The sequence below is a fragment of the Aegilops tauschii genome, chromosome 4 (assembly GCF_002575655.3).
Source record: "Aegilops tauschii subsp. strangulata cultivar AL8/78 chromosome 4, Aet v6.0, whole genome shotgun sequence".
Lineage (NCBI taxonomy): Eukaryota > Viridiplantae > Streptophyta > Magnoliopsida > Poales > Poaceae > Aegilops > Aegilops tauschii.
This window is the reverse complement of record NC_053038.3, coordinates 138263763-138278236: the sequence shown is the minus strand read 5'-3', so window position 1 is coordinate 138278236 and position 14474 is coordinate 138263763. Positions and strand designations below refer to the sequence as shown.

General features: G+C 45.3%; 1 protein-coding gene across 1 annotated transcript in view; it reads left to right on the top strand.

The window, feature by feature from the left end:
- Positions 1-14075, top strand: part of LOC141021701 (uncharacterized) — a 211608-nt gene extending 197533 nt beyond the window's left edge. The window contains exon 3 of the mRNA XM_073497557.1: positions 13675-14075. Coding sequence (XP_073353658.1) covers positions 13675-14075 — 401 coding nt within the window. The remainder of the gene's footprint in view (positions 1-13674) is intronic.
- The last annotated feature ends 399 nt before the right edge of the window (positions 14076-14474 follow it).

The following is a 14474-nucleotide window of genomic DNA, read 5'->3' as shown; positions in this document are numbered from 1 at the left end:
ACCTTGTTAGTGGATTCCTTTTGATGAGCATGAGATGGATGAAACTAGAAAGCACAACCTTTTGTGCCCTCTTTCTACTTTCTGTTATTTAGTTGAAATAAAGTAAAAATAGTATTTTTCTGTCAGTTTTCTGATTTATCCGTGCAATATAAAAATACCCCGAAAATAAAAGTTCTCCAAATGCCCTGAAAATGGAATATGATTTTTCTGGAATATGTGAGAACATCTGGCACTGAGAACACAGCAGGGGGAGCAAGCACCTGGCCCCGAGGGTCCAGGGCGCTCCCACCCCTACAGGGCGCGCCCCCTGCCTCGTGGGCCCATGGTGGCTCCCCTCCACTTATTCCTGCACCCACACACTTCTTCCTCCCAAAAAATCACCATCCAGCTCAAGCACGAGTTCTAGATCATTTTGCTGCAATTTTCGATCTCCTTGCTCAAAGCACCTCTCACAAAACTGCTTGGGGGGATTGTTCCTTGGTATGTGACTCCTCCATTGGTCCAATTAGTTTTTTGTTCTAGTGCTCTATTTGTTGCAAATTTGTGCTACCTAGGTGACCATGTTCTTGAGCTTGCATGTCAAATTTATATGGTTCCAAGTAGTTCTAATGCGTGATATAGTCTCTAGGCACTTGTAGGAGTAGTTGCTATCAATTTTGTTAAGTTTGGTTCACTTTTATTTGAAGTTACTAAAAATTTCAGAATTTTTCAGAAAATAATGAAGAGATTTTTTAGGGGCTCATCGAGCCGAAGCTCGAAGGAAAAGCAAAATGAAGAAGCACAGAGGCCCAAATATAATCTGCCCCGCACCGCGGAGGTTCGGCCGTGTGAATGGCCTTCCGATGATTTCTTGAGAGAAGCCGGGATTTACAATGATTTTTATGTATTGGCTGAGAATGCAGGCCTCACCGACTTCCTCCGCGACCAACGCGAACAGTATCTCTTACTCACCAATAATTTTGTGCAAAACTTCTACTATTATCCTAAGGAAACACCTCCTTCAGTAGAGTTTCATTTATATGATGTTGTTAAGAAGATGCCACTAGATGAATTTTGCAAGGTTTGCAAAATACCTTTTGAGGGTAGTTTAGAGGAACCACATAGTAAAGATGTGGACGGGTTTATTGACACTATTACTATGGGGGAAACCAGGAAGGTTTCCGATGCAAGAATCACTAGCATACATTTTCCTGTTTTACGCTACTTTGCCATATTTGCTAGTCGTTGCTTAATTGGTCGCGGAAACTGTGGAAACCTTAGTGTTCCTGGTATTATCATTTTGTTCCATGGTTTATTCTGCGATAACACTGTTAGTATGGGCGGTATTATTGCTAAACGGTTAAGTTTGAACCATACAAAGGGCCCCATCTTTGGAGGTATTTATGCTTCACGCCTTGCTGCACATTATAACATACCTATTAGGCACTATGAAAAAGAAGAAAAATTGCTTCCCAATGCTTATTTAGATTATAAGAGTATGATAGCGCATGACTTTATTGTTAAGAATAGGGAAGGGGCTCTTAAATACAAATTATTCTTTGATAAACATCACCCTGAGACTATTACCTTGCCTGCTCCCTCCTTGTTTAATTTATCTGCAGGTCTGTATCTCGTTCCGTTGGCAGCTATTCACGCCTACCGGAACCCTACACCAGCCACGGAGCCGGAACCACAATTTGAGCCTCCACGACAGTCTAACTACCAGTGGGATCCGGAGATGATTTCCAACCAATGGCAATCAGAGTCTTCTTCATCTCAGTACGACCCCGGCTACAACTATGGATATCCGCCAGGCCATCTGTGGCAATAAACCAACTTAGGCCAAAAGCCTAAGCTTGGGGGAGTACGTATTTCCCACCGACATTACATTTATGTTCACACACACTCATTGCTAGATGTCGGTGCTCATACTCTTTCACTGTAATATCCATGCTAGTTTATTTTATTTTTCTTGCTTTCTTCTTGTGTGTTTGAAAAATCTTAAGAAAAACAAAAAAAATAGTGTAGCTTCTAGCTAATTTACTTTTCTTGCTGTAGTAGTAATAATTAAAAATGAAAACCAAAAAATATTTCCCGTTCTTCTTCTGCTTGTTGGGAGATTTCCCGTGTAAATAGTTTTTATTTCTTTTCTTTGGGGGTTGATAGGAGAAGACCATAATTAAATTGTTGAAGTGGCTCTTATATGCATTATTGTCGATTTAACCAAGAGCCCATATTGCCTTGTCTTCTCCTATTTATTGAATGCTCGCAGATTCCAGCTTAGTCCAATGCACGTGCACTATTATTATTATTATTCACATCGTTAGGTCGTGCAAGTGAAAGGCAATTATGATGATATATGATGGACTGACTGAGATGAGAAAAGCTGGTATGAACTCGACCTCTCTTGTTTTTGTAAATATGATTAGTTCATCGTTCCTGATTCAGCCTATTATGAATAAACATGTTTGCAATGACAATTAGAGATCATAGTTGCTCGTGCCATGCTTGATTAGCTATGAGTTATAATGGTTTACCTTGCGTGCCAACATGCTATTAAAATGGTTGTGATGTGGTATAGTGGGGTGGTATCCTCCTTTGGATGATTTAAGTGACTCGACTTGGCACATGTTCACACATGTAGTTGAAACAAATCAACACAGCCTTCACGATATTTATGTTCATGGTGGATTATATCCTACTCATGCTTGCACTCAATGTTTATTAATTTTAATGCATGTTCATGACTGTTGTCGCTCTCTAGTTGGTCGCTTCCCAGTCTTTTGCTAGCCTTCACTTGTACTAAGCGGGAATACTGCTTGTGCATCCAATCCCTTAAACCCCAAAGTTATTCCATATGCGTCCACTATACCTTCCTATATGCGGTATCTACTTGCCATTCCAAGTAAATTTGTATGTGCCAAACTCTAAACCTTCAAATGAAATTCTGTTTTGTATGCTCTAATAGCTCATGTATCAACTAGGGTTGTCCGTATCTTCCATGCTAGGCGGGTTATTCTCAAGAGGAGTGGACTCCGCTCCTCACTCACGAGAAAATGGCTGGTCACCGGGATGCCCAGTCCCATGCTTTATGCAAACTAAATCAAAATAATTGCAAACAAAACTTCCCCTGGGACTATTGCTAGTTGGAGGCACTCGTTGTTTCGAGCAAGCCATGGATTGATGCTTGTTGGTGGAGGGGGAGTATAAACTTTACCATTCTGTTTGGGAACCGCCTATAATGTGTGTAGCATGGAAGATATCGTCATCTCTTGGTTGTTATGTTGACAATGAAAGTATGCCGCCCAAAATATTATTTATCTTTGCTTTAAAATTGAGCTCTGGCACCTCTACAAATCCCTGCTTCCCTCTGCGAAGGGCCTATCTATTTACTTTTATGTCGAGTCATCACCATCTTATTAAAAAGCACTAGCTGGAGAGCGCTGCTGTCATTTGCATTCATTACTATTAATTTATGTTGGGTATGACTATGACTGGATCTTTTATACCATGAATTACAATGTTTAGTCAGTCCTTGATCTTTAAAGGTGTTCTGCATTTATGTTTTGCGGTCTCAGAAAGGGCTAGCGAGATACCATCCTGTTATATCATATTATGATTGTTTTGAGAAAGTGTTGTCATCCGAGATTTATTATTATTGCTCGCTAGTTGATTATGCCATTGATATGAATAAGCATGAGACCTAAGAGTTATTGTGAATGTGGTTAGTCATAATCTTTGCTGAAAACTTGAATGCTGGCTTTACATATTTACAACAACAAGAGCAAACAGAGTTTGTAAAAAAAATTCTTTATCACTTTCAGTTTATCAACTGAATTTCTTGAGGACAAGCAAAGGTTTAAGCTTGGGGGAGTTGATACGTCTCCGTCGTATCTACTTTTCCAAACACTTTTGCCCTTGTTTTGGACTCTAACTTGCATGATTTGAATGGAACTAACCCAGACTGACGCTGTTTTCAGCAGACTTTCCATGGTGTTATTTATGTGCAGAAACAAAAGTTCTCGGAATGACCTGAAACTCCACGGAACATCTTTTTGGAAAATATTAAAAATACTGGAAGAAGAATCCACGTCAGGGGGCCCACACCCTGTCCACGAGGGTGGGGGCGCGCCTGCCCCCCTGGGCGCGCCCCCTGCCTCGTGGGCCCCCTGACGCTCCACCGACCTCAACTCCAACTCCATATATTCACTTTCGGGGAGAAAAAAATCAAAGAGAAGGATTCATCGCGTTTTACGATACAGAGCCACCACCAAGCCCTAAAACCTCTCGGAAGGGCTGATCTGGAGTCCGTTCGGGGCTCCGGAGAGGGGGATTCGTCGCCGTCGTCATCATCAACCATCCTCCATCACCAATTTCATGATGCTCACCGCCGTGCGTGAGTAATTCCATCATAGGCTTCCTGGACGGTGATGGGTTGGATGAGATCTATCATGTAATCGAGTTAGTTTTGTTAGGGTTTGATCCCTAGTATCCACTATGTTTTGAGATTGATGTTGCCAGGACTTTGCTATGTTTAATGCTTGTCACTAGGGCCCGAGTGCCATGATTTCAGATTTGAACCTATTATGTTTTCATGAATATATGTGAGTTCTTGATCCTATCTTGCAAGTCTATAGTCACCTACTATGTGTTATGATCCGGCAACCCCGAAGTGACAATAATCGGGACCACTCCCGGTGATGACCATAGTTTGAGGAGTTCATGTATTCACTATGTGTTAATGCTTTGTTCCGGTACTCTATTAAAAGGAGGCCTTAATATCCCTTAGTTTCCATTAGGACCCCGCTGCCACGGGAGGGTAGGACAAAAGATGTCATGCAAGTTCTTTTCCATAAGCACGTATGACTATATTCGGAATACATGCCTACATTACATTGATGAATTGGAGCTAGTTCTGTGTCACCCTATGTTATGATTGTTACATGATGAACCGCATCCGGCATAATTCTCCATCACCGATCCAATGCCTACGAGCTTTTCACACATTGTTCTTTGCTTATTTACTTTTCCGTTGCTACTGTTACAATCACTACAAAACCCAAAAATATTACTTTTGCTACTGTTACCGTTACTTCCATATTACTTTGCTACTAAATACTTTGCTGCAAATACTAAGTTATCCAGGTGTGGTTGAATTGACAACTCAACTGCTAATACTTGAGAATATTCTTTGGCTCCCCTTGTGTCGAATGAATAAATTTGGGTTGAATACTCTACCCTCAAAAACTGTTGCGATCCCCTATACTTCTGGGTTGTCATGCTGTTCCAAGCAATGCGTCGTGGCGGGATCTCCATGAGAAGCGGAGTACATAGCTGCTTCAGAAGCAGCAAATGAAGGGTTCTGGATGAAGAAGTTCATATCCGATCTAGGTGTAATACCTAGTGCATTGGATCAAATGAAAATCTTTTGTGACAATACTGGAGCAATTGCCTTAGCGAAGGAATCCAGATTTCACAAGAGAATCAAACACATCAAGATACACTTCAACTCCATCCGTGATCAAGTCAAGGAGGGAGACATAGAGATTTGCAAAATACATACGGATCTGAATGTTGCAGACCCGTTGACTAAGCCTCTTCCACGAGCAAAACATGATCAACACCAAGACTCCATGGGTGTTGGAATCATTACAATATAATCTAGATTATTGACTCTAGTGCAAGTGGGAGACTGAAGAAAATATGCCCTAGAGGCAATAATAAAGTTGTTATTTATATTTCCTTATATCATGATAAATGTTTATTGTTCATGCTAGAATTGTATTAACCGGAAACTTGATACATCTGTGAATACATAGACGATACATAGTGTCCCTAGTATGCCTCTACTAGACTAGCTCGTTAATCAAAGATGGTTAAGTTTCCTAACCATAGACATGTGTTCTCATTTGATGAGCGAGATCACATCATTAGGAGAATGATGTGATGGACAAGACCCATCCGTTAGCATAGCAAAATGATCGTTAAGTTTTATTGCTATTGCTTTCTTCATGACTTATACATATTCCTTTGACTATGAGATTATGCAACTCCCGAATACTGGAGGAATACCTTGTGTGCTATCAAATGTCACAACGTAACTGGGTGATCATAAAGATGTTGTACAAGTATCTCCGAAGGTGTTTGTTGGGTTGGCATAGATCGAGATTAGGATTTGTCACCCCAAGTATCGGAGAGGTACCTCTGGGCCTTCTCGGTAATACACGTCATGATAAGCCTTGCAAGCAATGTGACTAATGAGTTAGTTGCGGGATGATGTATTACGGAACGAGTAAGGAGACTTGCCGGTGACGAGATTGAACTAGGTATGCATATATCGACGATCGAATCTCGGGCAAGTAACATACCGATGACAAAGGGAATGACGTATGTTGTCATTGCGGTTTGACCGACAAAGATCTTTGTAGAATATGTAGGAACCAATATGAGCATCTAGGTTCCGCTGTTGGTTATTGACCGGAGATGTGTCTCGGTCATGTCTACATACTTCTTGAACCCGTAGGGTCCGCACACTTAACGTTCGATGACGATTTGTATTATGAGTTATGTGTTTTGGTGACCGAAGATTGTTTGGAGTCCCGGATGAGATCACGGACATGACGAGGAGTCTCGAAATGGTCAAGAGGTAAAGATTGATATATTGGATGATAGTATTCGGACACCGGAAGTGTTTCAGAATGTATCGGGTATGTATCGGAGCATCGGGGGGTTACCGGAACCCCCCGGGGGAAGATATGGGCCATAGGAGGGAGGCAAGGCAGCCCACAAGGGGGTGGCGCCCCCCATGGGGAGTCCGAATAGGACTAGGGGAGGGGCGCGGCCCCCCTTTCCTTCTCCTTCTCCCTCTCCTTCCCCCTTTCCCCCTCCGATAGAAGAGGGGGGCGAATTGGACTAGGAGTCCAAGTGGGACTCCCCCCACTTGGCGTGCCCCTAGGCCGGCCTCCTCCCCTCTCTCTCCTTTATATATGGGGTCGGGGGCACCACTAAGGCACATCAATTGTTCTTAGCCGTGTGTGGTGCCCCCTCCACCGTTTACTCCTCCGGTCATATTGTCGTAGTGCTTAGGCGAAGCCTTGCGCGGATCACTTCACCATCACCATCACCACGCCGTCGTGCTGACAAAACTCTCCCTCGACACTTTGCTGGATCAAGAGTTCAAGGGACGTCATCGAGCTGAACGTGTGCAGAACTCGGAGGTGTCGTACGTTTGGTGCTTGATCGGTTGAATCGAGAAGACGTTCGACTACATCAACCGCGTTAAGCTAACACTTCCACTTTTGGTCTATGAGGGTACGTGGACACACTCTCCCCCTCTCGTTGCTATGCATCTCCTAGATAGATCTTGCGTGAGTGTAGGAAAATTTTGAAATTGCATGCTACATTCCCTAACAAGTAGTTTACCACAAACCCGCGGGTCCATAGCTAGTAGCTAGATGGCTTCTTCTCTCTCTTTGATCTTCAATACAATGTTCTCCTCGATGTTCATGAAGATATATTCAATGTAATCTTATTTTGCGGTGCGTTTGTTGAGATCTGATGAATTGTGGGTTTAAGATCAGATTATCTATGAATATTATTTGAGTTTTCTCCGAACTCTTTTATGCATGATTAAGACATCTTTGTATTTCTCTCCGATCTATTGATTTGGTTTGGCCAGCTAGATTGATTTTTCTTACCATGGGAGAGGTGCTTTGTAATGGGTTCAATCCCGCGGTGTCCTCACCCAGTGACAGAAAGGGTAGCGAGGCACGTATTTTTATTGTTGCCATTAAGGATAAAAAGGTGGGGTCTATTCATATTGATTGGATCTATCCATCTACATCATGTCATCTTGCTTAAGGCGTTACTCCGTTCTTGTTAACTTAATACACTAGATGCATGCTGGATAGCGGTCGATGTGTGGAGTAATAGTAGGTAGATGCAGGCAGGAGTCGGTCTACTTGTCACGGATGTGATCCCTATATTCATGATCATTGCCTTAGATATCGTCATAATTATTCATTTTTCTATCAATTGCTCAATAGTAATTTTTCTACCCACCGTATGCGTTCTTTCAAGAGAGAATCCTCTAATGAAAATTATGGCCCCGGGGTCTATTCTTATCATCTTATTATCAGATCTATAAAACTAAAAACCCAAAAATACCTTACTGCAATTTATTCACCTTTACTTTATTTTGCATTTTTATTTATCTTTTATACCTATCTCTATGAGATCTCATCCTTGCAAGTAACCGTGAAGGGATTGACAACCCCTTTATCGCGTGGGTGCAAGTATTTGTTTGTTTGTGTAGGTGATATAATTGGAGACTTGTGTTTTCCTCCTACTGGATTAATACCTTGGTTCTTAACTTAGGGAAATACTTATCTCTACTTTGCTGCATCACCGTTTCCTCTTCAAGGAAAAAACCAACACAAAATCAAGAAGTAGCAACCAACCAGCAACTGGAAGAATAGTAGACATCAAAATTGTAATTAAGAGAGAAAAAATGTTGTTTATAGTTGCATTTTCGGAGTTTCAGAAGAAAGAAACTTTGTAAAGCTACTTAGGTGCTCTTATTTAGTTTATGTGGCCTACAAACTGTGCCGATTTTTTACTTGCTAAGTAAACTCACCTCTGTGCAATTCGTCTTGTACTATATATTGTATATACGAACCATCACGTTGGTTCATGTGATGCTATCCATGTAGAATAGTAAAGTCACCATGATTTTTGTGACTACATTAATGATTCATATATAATGAATATTAAGCGTTTGGTTTCAAACCATAATCTGCAGATAAAATTTGGGTTATCCATTATAAGCCCCGTAAAATCTATCATGGTTTGAGATGTCATGAAGCTAACTAAGCCTAACTCTGTAACTACAGATGCATCAAACCGGTGTGAACACATCACCTATATACAACTCTAGATGACACAACCTCTGTCCTTCAATTTATGAAATAAATCAACACCTAAAATGTGTCCATGTGTCACCCTATATTTTTTGAGTGCCAGCACACCAACCCTGAACCCAAGCGATATCAAACAATATATGCATAGCATCAAAATAAGTAAAATATATCTAAAAAACTCAAGTAAAAGAAACCAGGGCTGTTGGGGATATTACCACTGGGCGTAAACCGGCCAGGAGAGGCCGGGTTAACTTCATAAGTAGTTCATCTGTATCTGAAGCCCATGAAGACAGATGGTGACGCTTCATGAAGGCCCAGGGCTCAAAGCCGGTTTAAGGCCTGTAGACACAAACCGACATTGAGATGTAAACTTCTGTTGTAAGATAGAAGTAGCAGAGACCGAGCCGGACACGATTATGAGCCGGCCTCGGAGTCTGTAAACCGACGGGCGTCAACCCATGTATATAAGGGGACGACCCGGCGGCGGTTCAGGGAGAACAGACAACAACTCGAGACTCAGGCAAAGCGTATTCGCTCCCTGGTCATTGAAACCCCATCAATTCCATCACAACTAGACGTAGGCTTTACCTTCATCGTAAGGGGCCGAACTAGTATAAAACTCTCTTGCGTCCCTTGTCCGCTTTAACCCCTTTATGCTAACCCGTAGCGATGGCTCCATGACTAAGTCCTTTCTCTAGGACATCTGCCGTGATAAAACCACGACAGTTGGCGCCCACCGTGGGGCTATCGCACGATGGTTTCAAGTTCTTGGAGGGCAGCTTCGAAGGACTCAATGGTTACGCTGTGGGCCGGATGACCAAGAGTCATCGCGGCAAGCTCTACATCGACGATGCAGGCTGGGGCCCCGAGGCCGGCTCAATCGAGTACGGGTACCGGGTCCCCTTTGGTGGCATACACGTTTTCATTGGCAAGATCGGCGAACCGAGCCCTGAGCCGGACATCTGCACCGACCTCGTCGAAATGGCTCAGCGTGCAAGATCTGCCCGGGTCAAGCCTGTCATGAAGCGTGCCTTCGTGGGAGTTATCCATGGAAGTGAATCTGAGGATAGATGGGAATCTGGTGGTGAGACCGTCGTTTATTCCGGCGACGAGTCATCGGCTGGAGAGACCGAGTCGTTATATCAGTTACAAGATGGCCGGATTGGGGGCTATTCCGATGGCGACAGTATTCCGGACCCCTTTGATCTGCCAAACCGGGTGGCGATCTTCATGGCCGGCACGCAACCAGTGCTCCACTCTTCGACCGCAGCGGCGATGATTTCCGGATCAGCAGCGGCGGCAGCGGCTGGGGCAGGAGGCCCTGTGCGACCGCCAGCTTAGGTTCTATCTGATTTGTTTGATGTGTTGGCAACGCTGATGGCGGAGGTTAACCCGGCGGATCAGGATGCACACAATGCGGAAATCGCGAAAGTGAAAGATCAGATCACCCAGGCAAAAACCGACTTAGCAGCTGAGGATACCAGGATAGCCGCGGAGCGGGCCGCTTTGGACGCACAAGCTTACCGGATTATGCTGGATCAGAGTGCGTCGAACGAAGTCCTGAAGAGGAGGCACCGATCTCGCCTGCCGCTGGTTTGTGACGCTAGAAATCTCTTTAACACCCCAGGAGCAGGGACCAGTAATCCGCCGGTAGTAAACCGGGCAGAGGCACCCGGAGTAGGGGCGCCGGTTCAGCCACGTTTGGTGGATCCGCCTCGTCAGAACAACATTGTGGTACCTCATGTCCCCACGCCACCGGGTCATTATTCTAACCCAATGGACAACATTGTCGCTGCCGCTTCACGGCTGGCGGCCATCCCGATCGAAGGCGATTCTCCAGCAGCGGTCGAGACGCGTCGGGTTAAGGAGCTTCTTCAGACAGCCTTGGTTCAACAGGAGGCTTATTCATATAGTCGCGATCGGATTCATTCCACTCCCCGTCCAAGCCGGAGTTACAACAGGCGTATGGATGAACCGGCAGTATCAAGCAATGCGCGGAACCGTGATCCGCCCCGTGGCCATAACCCAGCGGGTGGTGCTGGTGATGCTCAGGAGGTGGTGGACCGGGCTCGGGCACGCAAAGAGGCCGAGTTAGCGGCGCAACACGAGGCCCATCAGCTTACTCCGGTTCGTCCAACCACATCGGTGGAACCAGGAGTTACCTCTAGTTCCTTGGGAGTGCCATGTCTTGTCCCAGCGTTGCGCAATGTGCGCCTGCCCAAGGATTTCAAGGGCCCGCGCAAGGTGCCGAATTACACCGCCGATTTATCCCCTGAAACATGGGTTGAAAGCTACGAGATGGCCATGGAGATGCTGGACGTGGATGATGCGGCATGTGCGAAGTACTTCACCATGATGCTAGAAGGAACGGCCCACACTTGGCTAAAGAGCTTACCGGCTAATTCTATCAGGTCATGGGCCGAGTTGAGAGCCCAGTTTGTTCAGAATTTCAAGGATACATGCAAGCAGCCCATGTCAATTGTGGACTTAGCTGCCTGTGTCCAGGAGGAAGGAGAGTCAACAACCCATTGGGTGCGCCGGGTTTCAGAGATTTTACATTCATCAGACCGCATCAACACTGACACCGCAGTTTTAACATTGGAAGGCAATTGCCGGTTTCAACCCTTGAAGTTGAAGTTGGGACGGCTCAAACGTCATTGTAATGACATGGGAACCCTCATGGCTGCACTAGTGAAGTATGCCGACTCTGATAGTACCAAGGATCCCGAGTCTGACGATGATAAGACAGGGAAGGGAAAGAAGAGCGGCAACGCCAAGGGGCAGCACCACAACCCGGCGGGTCATGGAAACGGCGGCAAGCGTAAAGCGGACCACGGTTTAGACTTTGTGGCTAACACTAATACACACGACAAGGGCCAGCGGCGTAAGGGTAAACCGCCCCGGCGCAATGGAATGCCGAATCCTAATCCGGACCGTTTGTCGTATCTGTTGAACCAGCCCTGTCCAAAGCATGGGACGAAGGAGGAACCATCTACACACCTCTGGAAAGATTGTTATATCATGCAAGAGTTCGAAATTTCCGATTCTTTCCGGTATGATCATGGATCAAGAGGCGGTTCGGGCTCTGGCTCTCATGGGCCGGGTTATGGCGCAGGAAATTCCGGTTCAGGATTCCATGGCAATCAGGGTGGACATAACAATCAAAGTAATCAAGGTAACCAAGGTGGCTATAATCATCAGGGCAATCAGCAGCAGCAGCAGTCGGGTTACCAGAGCAACCCGAAGCAGTTGAATAGCGGACAATATCATGTCTTCACCACTAGCTTGGACAAGCGCAATCAGAAGCTTCATAAAAGGGTGGTGAATGCCGTTGAACCAGCGGTGCCCCGTTATTTGCGCTGGTCTGAGCAGCCCATTGTGTGGAGTAGAGACGATCATCCACCCCGGGTTGACAATCCGGGTCATCTGGCTCTGGTGGTGGCACCTCAGGTGGGAGGTTATAAGTTCACTAAGGTACTCATGGATGGAGGGAGTAGTATCAATATCCTTTATTATGAAACCTTCCGTCGCATGGGGCTAATAGATAAAAATCTTAAACCATCCAATACGATGTTCCATGGTGTGGTGCCTGGTAAGTCGGCATATCCTGTTGGTAAGATAGCTCTGGAGGTGGCTTTTGGAGATGAGCATGACTCGAGATCAGAAACCTTGACCTTTGAAGTGGTGAAAATCAGAAGCCCGTATCATGCCCTATTTGGATGGCCAGCTTATGCTAAGTTTATTGCACGGCCTTGTTATGTCTATCTACAGCTCAAGATGCTGGGTCACAAGGGAACTATAACCGTGCATGGAAGCCGCAAGATTGCTCTGGAGTGTGAGGAAGGTGATGCGGCTTATGCTGAGTCGGTTTGTGCAACAGAGGAGTTGAAGTTTTACAAGGACAATGTTGATCCGGCAGATATGACTTCGTTGAAGAAACCAACTACGGAGCATGATCCGGCCCTGAAGTTTAAATCGGCTGATGAGACTAAACTTGTTGACTTCGTACCTGGCGATTCGTCCAAGCAGTTTAGCATCAGCGCTAACTTGGATCCGAAATAGGAAAGCGCGCTCATCGAGTTCATCCGTGAGAATCGGGACATCTTTGCATGGAAGCCTTCTGACATGCCTGGTGTACCGAGAGAACTCGCTGAGCACAGTCTCAATGTTGATCCTAACTATAAACCGGTCAAGCAATTTCTCCGCCGGTTCAATGAAGAAAGACGCAAAGCTATTGGAGAAGAAGTAGCCAGGCTCTTGGCGGCTGGGTTTGTCGTTGAAGTATTCCATCCTGAGTGGTTGGCTAATCCAGTGCTGGTCCTCAAGAAGAATGGCACTTGGCGTATGTGTGTGGACTACACAGATCTCAACAAAGCTTGTCCAGCAGATCCTTTTGCCCTCCCCCGTATTGATCAAATTATTGATGCTACGGCGGGTTGTGAGCGTTTAAGTTTTTTGGATGCATATTCTGGTTATCATCAGATCAAAATGGCAGTTAAGGACCAGGAGAAGACAGCCTTCGTAACTCCCTTTGGAGCCTTCTGCTATGTGTCCATGCCCTTTGGGCTGAAGAGTGCACAGGCAACTTATCAACGGTGTGTGCAGAATTGTCTTCATAAACAGATCGGCCGCAATGTTCATGCCTATGTGGATGATATTGTGGTAAAATCAAGGAAGAAGGAGACATTGATTGATGACTTGAAGGAAACCTTTAATAACCTGCGGGTTTATAAAATGATGCTTAATCCGGCCAAATGTGTCTTTGGTGTACCTGCAGGGAAGCTCCTGGGCTTTTTGGTGTCTAACAGGGGCATTGAGGCTAATCCGGAAAACATCAAAGCCATCACCTCCTTGGCTAAACCAAAGTGTATCAATGATGTTCAACGCCTGGCAGGCCGAATTGCCGCGTTGAGCCGTTTTGTCAGTCGCCTCGGCGAGAAGGCCATCCCTTTATATCAGATGCTGAAGAAAACGGATAACTTCGTCTGGAGTGACGCTGCTAATGAAGCATTTGAGGACTTAAAGCGGCAGCTAGCTAATCCGCCAGTTCTCGCTGCTCTGGTTGACAAAGGGCCATTGTTGCTATATGTGGCAGCTAACGCTCGGGCTGTTAGTGTGGCTATTGTGGTGGAGCGCAAGGAGGCAGGAAAGGAATATCCGGTTCAGCGGCCGGTTTAGTATATTAGTGAGGTACTCATTGAATCCAATCAGAGGTACCCGCATTGGCAAAAATTGGTGTATGGGGTTTTCATGGCAAGCCGGAAGCTTAAGCAGTATTTCCAGGGTCATCCCATCACGGTGGTCAGCTCTGCTCCTTTGGGGGATATAATCCAGAATAGGGAGGCAACTGGTCGAATTGCTAAGTGGGCTATCGAGCTCGGGCCTCACGGGTTGAAATACATACCCCGAACGGCGATCAAATCTCAGGCACTTGTGGATTTCATCAATGATTGGACAGAATTACAAGTGCCAGAAGAGAAGCCGGATCACACTTATTGGACTATTCATTTTGATGGATCTAGGCAATTGGAGGGCTCGGGGGCTGGAGTCGTGTTAACTTCCCCACGAGGTGATAAG